The sequence below is a fragment of the Pan paniscus genome, chromosome 7 (genome assembly GCF_029289425.2).
Source record: "Pan paniscus chromosome 7, NHGRI_mPanPan1-v2.0_pri, whole genome shotgun sequence".
In the NCBI taxonomy this organism is placed as follows: domain Eukaryota; kingdom Metazoa; phylum Chordata; class Mammalia; order Primates; family Hominidae; genus Pan; species Pan paniscus.
The window spans coordinates 78,661,479-78,678,326 of record NC_073256.2 but is presented as its reverse complement, the minus strand read 5'-3'; the positions used below and the strand labels follow the sequence as shown (position 1 = coordinate 78,678,326).

The 16,848-nt window shown below is 37.6% G+C and overlaps 1 protein-coding gene across 3 annotated transcripts in view; it reads right to left on the bottom strand.

The window, feature by feature from the left end:
* NKAIN3 (sodium/potassium transporting ATPase interacting 3) overlaps window positions 1–16,848 on the bottom strand; it is a 739,500-nt gene that overhangs the window by 32,825 nt on the left and 689,827 nt on the right. Inside the window, exon 6 of one of the 3 annotated variants that reach the window (XM_057303023.2) lies at window positions 1,508–6,699. The exons of the other annotated variants lie outside the window; for them this stretch is intronic. Coding sequence (XP_057159006.1) covers window positions 6,668–6,699 — 32 coding nt within the window. The 3' untranslated portion in view covers window positions 1,508–6,667. Of the gene's footprint in view, window positions 1–1,507; window positions 6,700–16,848 lie in introns of those variants that run through there. 3 annotated transcript variants of the gene reach the window in all.

The following is a 16,848-nucleotide window of genomic DNA, read 5'->3' as shown; positions in this document are numbered from 1 at the left end:
TCTAAAAGGCTTATGCTTGCTGGGCATGGTGGTTCATGCCTATATTGCTAGCACTTTGGGATGCCAAGTTGGGAAGATTATTTGAAGTCAGGGGTTTGAGACCAGCCTGGCCAACATGGTGAAACCCCGTCCCTATTAAAAATTAAAAAATTAGCTGGGCATGGTGGCACACACCTCTAATCCCAGCTACTCGGAGGCTGAGGCAGGAGAATTGCTAGAACCTGGGAGATGGAGGTTGCAGTGAGCTGAGATCATGCCACTGCACTCCAGTCTGGGTGACAGAGGGAGACTCTGTTTCCAAAAATAATAAAAATAAAATAAATAAAACTCTAAGACTCTGTTTCCAAAAATAATAAAAATAAAATAAATAAAAAATAAAATAAAGGCTTATGCTAAGCCAGGTGCAGTGGCTTATGCCTGTAATTCCAGCACTTTGGGAGACCAAGATGGGTGAATTGCTTGGGCTCAGGAGTTTGAGACCAGCTGGGCAACAATGGGGAAACCCCGTCCCCATTAAAAAAAAATTCAAAAATTAGCTGGACGTGGTGGCATGTGCCTGTAGTCCCAGTTACTTGGGAAGCTGAAGTGGAAGGATAGTTTGAGCCCACAGGGCAGAGGCAGAGGTTGCAGTGAGCCCAGATTGTGCCACTGCACTCCAGCTTGGGAAACAAACTCAGATCCTGTCCGCAAAACAAAGCAAACAAACAAACAAATTTAAAAGGCTTATGCTAATTCTATGAACTGGATTAAAAAATTAAAATTATTTAAATAATTTAATTGGTGTTCTGTTGAAAGCATTTGATGAACTAATGTAATTCCAGTATTATAAACTGGTATATAAGACTGATATCATTATTTTAACTCTGAGAAATTCTTCTTCTCCTAACGTGTCAGTGCATTAACTTACACTTCCAGGTGCTCTCCACTGACCCTAACAGCTGGATATGGTGGGAAGAGGTGCTGGTAGGAGCTGTAGATTGCAGTGCCTCTCCCACTCCCACCTGAGACTGGAAGGTGTTAGCCATCTCCACTACTCCTATCCAAGTACATATCTTTATCAGTGACCAGGTTGCATACTGCCCTTGAAAGGAAGGTGCTAGTTATATTGTGTCTTTTAAGTTTTGGAGAAAAGAGAGTGGTATTGTTGGTTTTCTTACAGATTTAACCATACAGTTAAAAGAGAATTCTAAAAAAAAAAAAAAAAAAAAAAAAAGGATTCTGTTTATTGCTCATGCATCTCACATACCTTGATAAGCCTATGGTAGAAATGGAAAGAGTTGTCTACGTGGCCATTCTAGATTTGCCTAATACAACTATTAATAGTAATATTTCATTTGAAAACTAAAAAATGTAGGACAAAGTCTAAACCAGATAAAGTGCCAGGGCAACTTGTGTAAGCAAGGACTGTTTTAACCAAATTAGGACATCTGGTTCCTGCAGTTGATGGCACTATAAATCAGCCACACCTTCTATGTGTTTTTTCTTTTTTTTTTTTTTTAAATTGCTATTTGTTTTTTTCTTTCTTTTTAAACTGTTACTTGTTTTTTGGCTATACCTTCTCTGCATATCGGAAACCTAGCATGATGTAAATGTTGTAAACCTTAGAAATAATATATCACATATAGGTAAAACTTAAATTATCAAGATTCTAGAACTAGACAAGACTACACAAAATTTAACTATTAAGGAGGAATCTTTGAAAAGTAAGTAATAAAGAAACTGAAATATCAAGAATTCTTCATGGATGGGATGGAGCAATGAGGCTTTTTGGCCACAGAAGCCACCAAGTCCTCAAGATGAGGATGTTTTCATATTAAAAAACAGTTTGTCATGCATGCATCAATACCTTCCATTTGCTAGAGTGGGATGAGAGTTCAAGTAAAGGGGCAGATTAAAGTGTACACAGAGGGCGAGTACAGATTCTTAAAGCTTTTTTAAAATGACATCAAGTGCTTTAAAAAATGAAGAAAATTAAGAAATAGAACACTTAACAAAAGACTTAAAAATAACTCATTAGGAAAGACCTTCAGTTTTTAATTATGTTTGGGGAAAGGCAGTCATATCACACTGATAAGAAAGTAAAGCAACTGCATTTTAAAATTCACTTTTTTGAGAAAGATAGGAGAAGAGAAGGTGCTGAATTAAGTACTTTCTTCAGTGGAAATAAGGGTGTGAATTTCAATGAAACACGAAAAGAAATAGAAAAGGTATGGACAGGTTTTCAAAAGTATTAGAAAAGGAAGGTTGGAATAAAAACATCCAAGGAAATCTGTAGTTATAACAGCAAGAACACTATTCAGCAGAAGAGATGGAGCAACTGAAGGAAGCATCAGGGCACAGCTTGCTGGGAGCCTGCAGTACAGTGAAATTGAGTTCCATGTACTTTGATTATTAGATCCTGGAAGTGAAAAATATATTTTAGAAAAAAAAAAGCAACACAATTAAGAGTTGGCATCAACTGTCCAGAAAAGCCAGCCACACAGTGGGCTCCTCTCTACACCCATTCTCAGAACCTGAGGTGTTACCATCAAAGATCCCCTGGGGAGAGCCTGCAGCCAGGAAACCCTTTTGCAGTCCTTTCAAATCTTCTTCCTGTGCCAACTTCCAGGAGCACAGCCGAGCAACTTCTTGGAAGAAATAATATTACTTGTAACAGAATATCTTTGTGGTTACTCACTCTAGCCACCACCAATTCCTGACAAGGATTCTCACAGAACTGAAGGAATTACAGAGCTACTTTAGATTTATAGCAGCATCTGACTGTGCAAATACAGACTTGTATTCTACTTGTAAAAAAATGCACAACCAATAGCAACTTTTCTATTTGTCTATGGGACACACAAATGAAGTTTCCATTAGATAATTCAGTGCTACTGATTCAGTTCCCCACTCAGCCATGGCAAACCTGACTAACTTTATGCAGAATCAAAGGGGAACTCAAGGCAATTGATTCTCCTTCGTCTCATGCTGCTGTTCAGGAGACAACATGTGCAAGGTGGCTGGCTTTCAACCTGGCAGCTTCCTGTGAGAAATAATTCACTACATGTCACATGAAGTTGAAGATGTAGCCCTCCAGGGGCTATGGGAAGAGTCACCCTCAGCTCTGAGAAATTTCCTGTGCTCCTCAGAGGCAGTCTAAGTGCTAATGTTTCCCTTCTCTTATGGAAATGCTTGCTGCTTATGGTAAATCCAGAATCGATACTTGGATCCTCCTCTGTGGACTGGAGTCTATTTTCCTGTACGTTTATGCACATCTGTTTGGATTTTTCAAGATTCTGCTGAGTTAAAAGCTCAGAACATTGGCACGAAGACGTGAATTAACACTGTTAGATGAAGAAAGAGAGGTTGGAATTGGGCAAATCGAAGCAAGCTCTTCTTTTATCATCTAGACAGTACATTAGTAATGCCTCTGGTTTTATAAAGTATGGCAACTTAACACAATTTAAAGTTTAACTTATTTTTCATGTCTGATCTTAAACATATTTTGAAATTTGATAAGTACTTTGCTTTCATCTTTGAAAAGATACTTTAAAGTTGTAAAACACTTTTAATACACAGAAAAATGTAGAATATAAAATAACAGATGCCTGTGTTTCCACTTTAAGATAAATATTTTTTGCTATATTTTCTTCAAATTTCTTTTTATTTTAAGAAATACTGGCCCGGTGTGGTGGCTCACGCCTGTAATCCCAGCACTTCAGGAGGCCGAGGCAGGTGGATCATGATGTCAAGAGATGGAGACCATCCTGGCCAACATGGTGAAACCCCATCTATACTAAAAATACAAAAATTAGCTGGGCGTGGTGGCGCATGCCTGTAATCTCAGCTACTCGGGAGGCTGAGGCAGGAAAATTGCTTGAACCCGCGAGGAGGAGGTTGCAGTGAGCCGAGATCACCCCACTGCACTCCAGCCTGGGCAACAGAGTGAGAGACTCTGTCTCAAAAAAAAAAAAAAAAAAAGGAAATACTAAGTCACAGATATAGGTAAAACTCTCCCCTTCATCCTCTTGACTTGATTTTATGTATCAGGCAGATCTTGTTTTGAATTCCAGCTCTACACTTACTAGTTGTGTAACTGTGGGCAAATTATTTAACCTCTAAGTGGCAGTTGCTCATATGGGCAAGCTGCTTGCTCTAGTTATCTATTGCTATATAGCCCCCAACCACATAACAGTGTCTTAAAACAATAATCACCATTTGTTTTGCTCATGTATTGGCATGTCTCAGCAGAGCCTAGCAGGAAAGCTTTATTTTTGCTCCATGCAATGTTAGCTGGGGCACGGGAGGCTGCAGGAGCAGCTTCTGAGGTGGTGCATTCACATGGCAGGAAAGTCAGGACAGGCTGTTGGCTGTTTGCTTAGCTGGGGCTGAGGGCTGGAGACCTTGTTGCTCTCCACAAGGGGCTCTACATGTGGCCTGGGCTTCCTTGCAAAATGGTAGTTGAGTTCAAGGGCTAGCAACCAAATATAGCCAGGCAGAAGCTATGTCGCCTTCTATGATCTGGCCTGAAAAGTCACTCAGAGCCACTTCCACCAAACTTGATTAGTCAGGACAGCTGCCCATCCAGCCTGGGCTTAAGAGGCAAGAACAGCAACTCCCCACTTCTTGATGGGGAAGTTAGACAGGAAATACTGTTGTGACCATTATTAGAAATTAAATTCTTCTACAATGGCTAACATTAATAGTGACTTCCAATGGGTTTACTATGAAGACTGACAAGAAAAATGTATATTATATACAGGATAGTGCCTTGCCAGCCCTTGGAAGGAGCTCAGATATATCAATTTAATTCTTCTTCTTCACTAGAACTTTAATTCATGTTTGTTTCCCCAAAGCAGATGTCACGGGACTGCGGAAGTCCTAGGCACTCAGCAAGTGTTTGCTGCCTCAGTGAAGGAGGGGAAGGGGTTAATAATTGTAAGATTTTGAGAATATTTAGTCATGACTCTTATTATCTTTAGGATCACAGACCTCTTTTACAATCTTATAAAACTTGAGGAACCCCTTTGTAAAAATGTGCACACTTCTATATCCATTAAATGATTTTATTTCATGGGGTTCACAGCCCATTGCATTTATAGACTCCAGGTTAAGAGCCTCAGATTGAGACTTTTGCCTTTGATTTTGATACACTTAAAGTGAAAACCTGCCATTTCCAGTGAGCTCAAGCTGTCATTTATGTCCCAGGTTTAACTATATTCACCAAATAATTAACCAGAACGTAGGCATTTTGTTTTATTCCAGCTATGTTGCACACTGCCTCATCACTGAGTTTAGGAGCACAGAGCCCCTATAACATTGTGTTTAGGTCAGAGAAAAGAAAAGACTCAGGAAGCTGAGAGGCAATTAACACATTTATTCTGAGCTTGCTTTCTGGTCCATCATTGTTCCTGGTCCATCATTGTTCCTGCTATGTAGGTATTAGGCTTTTCTAATAAGCATTTATTTTACAAGTTGCCAAGTCCAGCAATAACATCTTAAAGAAACATTTGAAGAACTCAAATATGGGGGCTATTACACTGTGATTTTCTTGTTCCGTGATATAAATTCATAAGGAAAAAGCTGGGGAAGAGGCTTGACATCAACTTAGTTCACACAGAGAGGCCCTTCAAAGACTGCAGAGAGGAGTTCGCAGCACCCCACCATAATGAGGGCTTTTAGGAGAGACTAGTTATTTCAGAGGTAGCTGGCAACTAAACCCTGCTGCTGTTACGAGAGAACGAGCTACTCTGCAGTGTCACTGATCTGTTACTGTCTCCTGTCTGAAGAATCTGAGCATTCAGTAGGCACGGCCTGCTGTGCCAAAACACAGGCCACAGATGGGGCTGCTTATGGCATACCTAGTGGCCACCAAGGCACCATGATGGGTCTGTTGGGCACAGTGGACTTGACAGTGCCTTAAACCATTGCTTATGTCCCGGGGGTGGTTGGGGCTGTGCTACCCCCTGCCTGAAATAACTTTGTGATCCCGAAGAGATGTCCAAGCAGGGAGATGATGCCCAAGTGCCAGCTTTATCACTATTTATGGTTGTTTTCTTTATGCTTCAGGAAGTTTAAAATCTCCTCCACCTTTCAGAAGGCATGTGAAATTGAAGAGAAGCACATGGGACCAATGAAATGCTCAATGTTAAGCCAGTTCCAACTGGAAGAATTAGAGTATGCAGTCCGAGAGCCTGCATTGTCCATATCAGAGTTTCCCAACATTTTTTACCGCTTTCTACTCAGCAATACTATGCAAAATGGATGCTTCCCACTCTGTCTTGTCCCCCTCAGTCTCAGGTACTTATGTGAAGAACTGATATAGTTCAATTGTCCTTGAGGGCAACTTGTTTTGACAAACACTGAGGGCAATCCCCAAGAGTCTGGAGGGTCTGGAAGTCTCCCCAACTCTGTCTCGGATCCTCATTCTTTCTCATTGTGGGGAGTGAGAAGGCGGCAATAAGAGACCAGTGGTCTTCAAACTGGAGAAGGTGTGCCCCAAGTGAATGTAAGACCTCCTAAATGGTGTGTAGGCATGTAGAGTGTTCAATTTCAAGAGACTCAATTCCAAAATTTATGTGCCTTTGAAAAAGTATGGCCATTCTGGACCTTGCTTCTCTCATTCCCTTCTATAATCATCTTCTTTCCAGTTTGCAAGGACAGGCATTTATCTCAGCCATCTGGAACCTTAACTTGGTGCATCATCCTGGCAGAACAAGCCTTCAGGTCACCAAACAAAGTGATAGTTTTAATTTTGTATGCTGATGTTAATAAAGTAATAGCTACTAATAAAAAGGTAGCTGGCTTTCAATCTTTTGCTTCCAAAACAATTGAAGAAGAACCTCATCAGCTAGTAGTAGTAGTTTAAAAATAACTTTAGATGATAGGTCATTATGTAGTTTTGGGCACATATCTCAGCCTCTTTATCTACAGGGTCAACCTTCTGCACATGTTCTATCTCCTTCCCTGCTTTACTTTTTTCTTTTTTATACTTATCACTATTTACTATGCTATATTGTATATTTTACTTAAAAAAATCATTTGTTATCAGACTCCCTCATTACAAGTTAAACTTTATAAGGGAAAAATTTTTGTCTGCTCTTATATGTTTTGCTCCCTGCTATAGCCCCCAAACCTGGAACAGTGTCTAGTACAAAGCAGGTCTTAAAAAATACTTGGGGAAGGAAGGAATTTTAAAAAATTGAGTGACATTGTTATAGCAAATTTCTTCCCATTCTTGTATTTTTTCTGTGAACAAGGTTTCTATAAATAAATAGTAGCATCAAATATTGGAAGTATTTGAGGTAGCCTATCATTCTAGCAATAACTAATATTCATCCATGAAGACATGAACTGATTGAAACAAAACTGCTGCATTCATTTCATTAAGAGGTGCTTTTCCAACAAATATTTCATTTTATGTTTAGGACTTACTCATCAAGATTTATAATAAATTTATGTTTACTCAATCATGTTGATGGCCAATAATTGAAATTATATTCCCATCCAAAGCAGAAATTAAACACTTAAAAATTTCCAGTTTACAGGGAAAATTCATTTTCTGGGGAGAATAAATCTGAAAAGATTTGCAAGCCACTACACTGAATTCAGTAAAATGTAATTGAGAGAAATTAAATATGTCTAAATGAATGAAAGAATATAAAGCATTAATGGATTGTGAAACTCAATATTATAAAATACCAATTGATCTGTGGAGCAATTAATCTATGAATTCAAAGAAAGCCCAATAAAAATTTCAGCAGTTTAATAAAAATGCTGATTTCTAAAATGTATGTGAAAAGGCAAAGACTCAAGATTAGTTAAGACAATCTTGAAGAAGAACCAAGTTGAAGAACTTATACTACCAGATATCAAGACTTTTTTCAAGTAAATTACAGTAATTAACAGAGTATGCCATTACATAAGAAAGGACAATAGATAAATGAAACATAATAGAGTTAAAAAATAGATCTACTTGATTTATGAAAAAGGTGCCATCATAGGACAACAGGGAAATAATAGTTTTATATATATGTTTCAATGGGTTTTTGGAGAACAGGTGGCGTTTGGTTACATGGGTAAGTTCTTTAGTGATGATTTCTGAGATTTTGGTGCACCCATCACCCAAGCAGTATACACTGTGCCCAATGTGTAGTCGTTTATCCCTCACCCACTCCCACCCTTCCCCCAATTCCCCAAAGTCCATTATGTCATTCTTATGCCTTTGAGTCCTCATAGCTTAGCTCCCATTTATAAGTAAAAACATACAATGTTTGGTTTTCCATTCCTGAGTTACTTCACTTAGAATAATAATCTCCAATTTTATCCAGTTATTTTGTTCCCTCTAATGGCTGAGTAATAGTCCATGGTGTATGTGTGTGTATATATATATATTTATATTTATATTTATATACCATATAAAAATAAAAATATATTATACCACATATAATATAATATACCATATAAATATAAATATATAAATATATACATTTAAAAATTTTTTCTTTATATATATATATATACACACACATATATAAATATATGCCACATTTTCTTTATGCACTTGTTGACTGATGGGCATTTGGGCTGGCTCCATATTTTTTCAATTGTGAGTTGTGCTGCTATAAACATACACGTGCAAGTGTCTTTTTCGTATAATGACTTTTCCTCTGGGTAGATACCCAGTAGTGGGATTGCTGGATCACATGGCAGATCTATTTTTGCTTCTTTAAGGAATCTTCACATTTTTTTCCATAGTGGTTGTACTAGTTTACATTTCCACCAGCAGTATAAAAGTGTTCCCTTTTCACCACATCCATGCCAACATCTATTCTTTTTTGATTTTTAAATTATGACCATTCTTGCAAGAGTAAGGTGGTATCACATTGTAGTTTTGATTTGCATTTCCCTGATAATCAGTGAGGTTGAGCATTTTTTCATATGTTTGTTGACAATTTGCATATCTTCTTTTTAGAATTGCCTATTCATGTCTTAGGTCACTTTCTGATGGGATTGTTTGTTTGTTTGTTTGTTTCCTGCTGATTAGTTTGAGTTTCTTGTAGATATTGGATATTAGTCGTTTGTCGGATGCATAATTCACAAAGATTTTCTCCAACTCTGTGGGTTGTCTGCTTACTCTGCTAATTATTTCTTTTGCTGTGCAGAAACTTTTTAGTTTAATTAAGTCCCATCTAATTATCATAGTTTTTGTTGCACTTGCTTTTGGGTTCTTGGTAATGAAGTCTTTGCCTAAGCCAATGTCTAGAAGGGTTTTTCCAACATTATCTTCTAGAATTTCTATGGTTTCAGGTCTTAGATTTAATTCTTTGATTCATCTTGGGTTTCTTTTTATACATATAAGGTGAAAGATGAGGATCCAGTTTCATTCTTCTACATGTGAGTTGCCAATTATCCCAGCACCATTTGTCGAATAGGGTGTCTTTTCTCCACTTAATGTTTTTGTTTGCTTTGTCGAAGATAGTTGGCTGTAAGTATTTGGCTTTGTTTCTGTGTTCTCTATTTTGTTCCATTGGTCTATGTGCCTATTTTTATATCAGTACCATGCTGCTTTAGTGACTATAGCCTTGTAGCATAGTTTGAAGTCAGGTAATGTGATGCCTCCAGATTTGTTCTTTTTGCTTAGTCTGACTTGGCTATGTGGGCTCTTTTTTGGTTCCATATGAATTTTAGGATTTTTTTTTTTTTTTTTTTTAGTTCTGTGAAGAATGATGATGGTATTGTGATGGGAATTGCATTGAATTTGTAGATTGCTTTTGGAAGTATGGTCATTTCACAATATTGATTCTATGCATCCATGAGCATGGGATGTTTCCATCTGTGCCATCTATAATTTCTTTCAGCAATGTTTTGCAGTTTTCCTTGTAGAGGTCTTTCGCCTCCTTGGTTAGGTATATTGTTAAGTATTGTGTGTATATATATACGTATATATACGTATATATATACATATGTGTGTGTATATATATACGTGTATATATATATATATAGCAGCTATTGTAAAAAGATTGAGTTCTTATTTGATTCACAACTTCGTTGCTGTTGGTGTATAGCACTGCTACTGATTTGTGTATATTAATTTTGTATCCTAAAACTTTACTGAATTTATTTATCAGTTCTAGGATCTTTTTGGGTTAGTCTGTAGGCTGTTCTAGGTATATGATCATATCAATGGTGAACAGTGACAGTTTGACTTTCTCTTTACTAATTTGGATGCCCGCTATTTCTTTCTTTTGTCTGATTGCTCTTGCTAAGACTTCCAGTGCTGTGTTGAATAGAAGTGGTGAAAGTGGGCATCCTTATCTTGTTCCAGTTCTCATGGGGAATGCTTTCAACATTTCCCCATTCAGTATAGTGTTGGCTGTGGGTTTGTCATAGATGGCTTTTATGACCTTAAGGTATGTCTCTTCTATGCCAGTTTTGCTGAGAGTTTTAATCATAAAAGGATGCTGGATTTTGCCAAATGCTTTTTCTGCATCTATTGACATGATCGTGTGATTTGTGTTTTTAATTATGTTTATGTGGTGTATCACATTTATTGACTTGCATATGTTAAACCATCCCTGTGTCCCTGGTACGAAACCCACTTGATTATGGTGGATTATCTTTTTAATATGCTGTTGGATTTGGTTAGCTACTATTTTGTTGAGGATTTTTGCATCTATGTTCATCAAGGGTATTGGTCTGTAGTTTTTGTTGTTGTTATTGTTGTTGTATCCTTTCCTGGTTTTGGTATTAGGGTGATAGTGGCTTCATAGAATGATTTAGGAAGAATTTCGTCTTTCTCTATCTTGTGGAATAGTGTCAATAGTATTGGTACCAATTCTTTGAATGTCTGATAGAATTCAGCTATGAATCCATCTGGTCGTGGACTTTTTTATTGGTAATTTTTAAAAAAAATTACCATTTCAATCTTGCTGCTTGTTATTGGTCTGCTCAGGGTTCCTATTTCTTCCTGGTTTAATTTAGGAGGGTTGCATAGTTCCAGGAATTTATCCATCTTCTCTAGGTTTTCTAGTTTGTACACATCAAGGTGTTCATAGTAACCTTGAATAATCTTTGTCTGTGTTATTCTTTGCAATATCTCTCATTTTGTTTCTAATTGAGCTTATTTGGATTTTCTCTCTTTTCTTGGTTAATATTGCTAATGGTCCATCAATCTTATTTATCTTTTCAAAGAACAAGCTTTTTGTTTCACTTATCTTTTGTATTTTTTTTCAATATATTTGGTTCTGCTCTGATCATTGTTATTTCTTCTGCAGGGTTTGGGTTTGGTTTGTTCTTCTTTCTCTAGCTCCTTCAGGTGTGACCTGAGATTGTCTATTTGTGCTTTTCAGACTTTTTGATGTAGGCATTTAATGCTTTAACTTTTCCTTTAGAATTGCTTTTGCTGTATCCCAGAGGTTTTGATAGGTTGTGTTACTATTATTGTTCAGGTCAAACAATTTTTAAGTTTACATCTTGATTTCATTGTTGACCCAGCAATCATTCAGGAGCAGATTATTTAATTTCTATATATTTGCAGGGTTTTGAGGGTTCCTTTTGCAATTGATATCCAATTTTATTCCACTGTGGTCTGAGAGAGTACTTGATATAATTTCAATTTTCATAAATTTGTTGAGACTTGTTTTGTGGGCTATCTTATGGTCTACTTTGGAGAATGTTCCATGTGCTTATGAATAGAATGTGTATTCTGCAGTTGTTTCTTAGAATGTTTTGTAAATATCTATTAAGTTCATTTGTTCCCAGGGTATAGTTTAAGTTCATTGTTTCTTTGTTGACTTTCTGTCTATATGAACTGCCTAGTGCTGTCCATGGAGTATTGAAGTCCCCTGCCATTACTGTGTTACTGTCTATCTCATTTCTTAGGTCTAGTAGTTATTATTTTATAAATTTGGGAGCTCAAGTGTTAGATGCATATATATTTAGGATTGTAATATTTTCCTGTTGGACTAGTCCTTTTATCATAATATAATGTCCCTTTTTGTCTTTTTTTTAACTGTTGTTGCTTTGAAGTTTGTTTTGTCTGATATAAAAATAGCTACTCCAGCTCTCTTTTGGTGTCCATTCACATGGAATATCTTTTCCCACCTCTTTACCTTAAGTTTATGTGAGTCCTTATGTGTTAGGCGAATTTCTTGAAGAGAGAAGAGACTTGGTTGGTGAATTCTTATCCATTCTGCCATTCTGTATCTTTTAAGTGGAGCATTCAAGCCATTTACATTCAACATTAGTATTGAGATGTAAGGTACTATTCTATTCATCATGCTAGTTGTTGCCTGAATACCTTGCTTTTTTTTTTCATTGTATTATTGTTTTATAGGTCCTGTTAGATTTATGTTTTCAGAAGGTTCTATTTTGATGTATTTTGAGGTTTGGTTTCAAGATGTAGAGCTCCTTTGAACAGTTCTTGTAGTGCTGGCTGGGTAGTGGCAAATTCTCTCAGCATTTTTTTGTCTGAAAAGACTATATCTTTTTTTTCATTTATGAAGCTTGGCTTTGTTGGATACAAAATTCTTGGCTGATAATTGTTTTGTTTAAGGAGGCTAAAGATAGGACTCCACTTCCTTCTAGCTTGTAGGGTTTCTGCTGAGAAATCTGCTCTTAATCTGATAGGTTTTCCTTTATAGGTTACCTGAAGCTTTTGCCTCACAGCTCTTAAGATTCTTTCCTTTGTGTTGACTTTAGATAACCTGATGACTATGTGCCTAGGCAATTATCTTTCTGCAGTGAATTTCCTGGGCGTTCTTGGAGTTTTTTGTATTTGGATGTCTAGATCTGTAGTAAGGCCAGAAAAGTTTTCCTCACTTATTCCCTCAAATATGTTTTCCAAACTTTTAGAATTCTCCTCTTCCCCAGGAACACCAATTATTCTTACGTTTGGCTGTTTAACATAATCCCAAACTTCTTAGAGGCTTTGCTCATTTTTTTCTGATTTTTTTCTTTGTTTTTGTTAGATTGGATTAATGCAAAAGCCTTGTTTTTGAGCTCTGAAGTTCTCTCTTCTACTTGTTTGATTTTATTGCTGAGATTTCCCAGTGTATTTTGCATTTCTCTAAGTGTGTCCTTCATTTCCAGAAATTGTGATTGTTTTAAAATTTATGCTTTCTATTTCTCTGGAGATTTTTCCATCCATATCCAGTAACATTGAAAAAATTTCTTTAAGTTGGACTTCACCTCTCTCTGATGCCTCCTTGAAGAGCCTAATAATTGACTTTCTGAACTATTTTTTCTGGCATACAGATATTTCTTGTTGGTTTCAGTCCATTGCTGGTGAGCTAGTGTGATCTTTTGGGGGTGTTAAAGAACCTTGTTTTGTCATATTACCAGAATTATTTTTCTGGTTCCTTCTCATTTGGGTAGACTATGTCAGAGGGAAGATCTGGGGCTCAAGGTCTGCTGTTCAGATTCTTTTGTTTCATGGGGTGCTGCCTTGATGTGGTGCTCTCCCCCCTTACCCTAGGGGTGGGGCTTCCTAAGAGCCTGACTACAGTGATTGTTATTTCTCTTTGGGTCTAGCCATCCAGCAGAGCTACCGGGCTCTGGGCTGGTACCGGGGTGTGTCTGCAAAGAGTCCTATGGTGTGAACTGTCTTCAGGTCACTTAGCCATGGTTACTAGCAACTGCTCCAGTGAAGGTAGCAGGGGAGTGAAGTGGACTCTGTGTGAGACTTTGGTTATGGTTTTGTTTAGTGCACTGCTTTTCTTGAATGCTGGTTGTGCTGGCAGTAAAGTTGTCACATGGAAAGACTCAGGACCTCTGGTTAGCCAGGATGTTACAGGTGGTGAAATTAGCTGTTGTTTTCTCCTTTCTTGGGGCAGTGTTGTTCTTTTATGAGTTGTTCTTTTACGGTTTGAGTTGGTCAGCCTCCAGCCAGGAGGTGATGCTTTCAAGATGGCATCAGCTGTGGTAGTATAGGGAGGATACAAACTTCCCCTACGGTCACCTGGAGGAGCACTCAGCTTTCTCAGGTTGAGGGTAGGGCCATTAGAGCTCCCAAGATATTATGTCTTTTGTCTTTGGCTACCAGGGCGGGTAGAGAAAGACCATTAGGTGGTGGCAGGGTTAGGCGTGTCTGAGCTCAGCCTTTCTTTTGACAGGCCTTTCTGTGGCTGCTGTGGGGTATGGAGTTGTGGTTATCAGGCCAAGGGAGTTATGTTCCCAGGGGAATTATGGCTGCCTCTGCTGTGTCATACAGGTTGCCAGGGTATGGGAGAAAGCCGGCAATGATAGGCTTCAGTCAGTTCTCATGGAGCCAGAAAGGCCAGTCTCACTCCCACTATGCCCCCCTCAATAGCACCAAATTTATTTCCACACAACCAGTAAGCAAGGCTGAGAACTTGCCCCAGGCTACAAGCCTCCCTGCTGAGAAAGCAAGCATGGCTTTCAGACTTCACCCCTCCCTGCCTGCTGAGGCTTCTGTGGTTGTATCTGTACTTCCCTTTACTACAGATTCTGTCCAGGAAAATTCACATTATGTTTAAATTATTACAAAGTTTAGTAGGGAGTTTCTTTCTCCTCATAGTTTTTCCCCAATTCCACTGGCAGCCCTCCCCAAGGTCCCCTGTGAAATAAAGTAAGAAATGGCTTCCCTGGTCTTCCTTGGGGGCCAGGAGTCCTTACAGGGCTCTTCCAGCTGCTGCTTCTGCTTTTATATTTCACTCAGCTCTCTAAATTCATTTCAGCTCTAGGTAAGGTTAAATTCTTCTCCCGTGATCTGAATTTTCAAGTTTCCCAGTGAGGATGTGTGCTTGGAAACAGACATTCCCCCTCTCACACTTTGGGCACTCACAGTTTTCGGCTGTTTCACGGAGTATGCAGTGGCAAGCCACTTCTTTCAAAGGCTCTACGAATTCTTTCAGTTTTCCTGATATGTTCCTGCAGTAGTTCTTGGAGCAGAAGTTCATGATGTGAGTCTCCACATGCTGTTCTGTCTATCTGAGTGGGAGCCGCAAGTTAGTTCTGTCTTCTATCTGCCATTTTCTTTGCAATGTGGTCAAGAATAGTTTTTTATGTGAAGGGTTTTTGGTCAACTGAATATACATATGGAGGAAATAAAGAATGTTGATTTCTACCTCACATGATATGTAAAAATCAATAGATCACAATGTAAGATGCTTAATATATAATATAATATAATATGATATAATATAGAAGAATATCTTCATGGGACATAGTTTAGGCAAAGTCCTAAAAAGTATGAAAAAGTACTAACCACAGAATTTCTTACTTTAAGCTTAATAACTGAACTATACAAATTAAAAACTTTTGTTCATGAAAAGATAACATTGAGAATGGAATTACAATCTGCAAGAATTTTTTACTGCAGAAATATATAATGAGTTAAGAAAACATTTTTAACAGAATAAACATATGACATTAGGACAGAATTTTATGGGGGAAGTGGAATGTAGAAAATGTCCAAAAATAATATGGAATGGTTTAAAATTGTAACTACTGAAGTTTGTTTAGGGACATTAAAGATGGATAATGATGAATATTAAATCACTATAGCATTTAGATTCCATGGGATAATTTCAGAACAGTAATGCTTTCATTTTTATTATTAAACATTGTAGTGATTTTGTATGGTGTTAATTTATCTAAGCTGGAGTTATGTATCCTGGAATTTCCTTCTGTATATGGTTCTGAGTTAGGGTTGGTTATATAGACATTTGTGAGATTATGAAAGACAAGTGAAACAGCAGTTCTGATGCTCAGGAAGTTGGTATGGAGTCCCAGGCTCCACTGTAATTCACATGCGGAGTGCTGACAGCTAAGAGCAGGACATGCTTGACAACTGAGACCACAGTGGGAGTGGGTCACTTACACAGCTCAGTGGATGCCAACAGGAAAGATGGGAAAGGAAGCAGATGTCTACTCCCACTCCTCACAGCCCACACCCACCACATTAACCCTGACTTCAGAATCAGTCCCTGTGCTTGCACTTGATGTAGCTGCGAAATCACGAAGATGGCCAAGTTCTTCTGCAAGCCACTACCATTAGGAAGAAGCATTAAGTCCGGTCTTTGGGAAATAGTGGTGGTTACATTTTTGCTTTTTAAAAATCATACCCACAACATCTGTCATGTCATATTCTCTTACATTGTATCAAGTCAGACTTTAACAATGGTGTATTCTTCTATTTCATAATTTCATTGGATAGCCATATAGAATTTTGCAGCTATTAAAATGAAACACAGTTTTTGTTTTTAAATTTTTTTGTTTTTAGATTTTTTCAGTATTTGAACTGGATTCTGAAATTCTGTTATTCTAATGATAAGCTTCACATATTAAATAGTCTGTGCTGAGACAGCTGATTTGAGAGAAGATTATTGAGTGTGTTCTTTTACATGTGCCTCCTCATATCCACATAAATTTTAGTGGGCTAATCCATTATTTTCTCTATATTGTGCCAGTACTTTATATTATCACTCAATATTTAAATATGAATATTCTGGTTTTAATCTAGCGAGTGACTAACGTCTCTCTTTCTCTCTATGTATATCTATCTTTTTTAGCCTATTTATGAAGAACTTTATTGTTAACAAAATTCTGGAAAGAAAGGTACTACTGCATTTTGGAATGCATTTGGATTTTGGCACCCAAAATACCTGGATTAAATATTAATTGCAGTTCTTACACGCTATGTGAGTTGGGAAAAAAAATCGTAGTTTACTCATCTGTAAAATGAGGACAATGGCTGCCTCACAGGGTGTCATTACCTTATACAGGGTAATGGCGATGGAGTGCCAGCACACAGAAAGCATGCAGTAAACAACAAGCTGTTGCTGACTTATTTAAACATTTATCTTATTTTGAGGATACACTCTCATTAACTGTTATTTCCAAAAT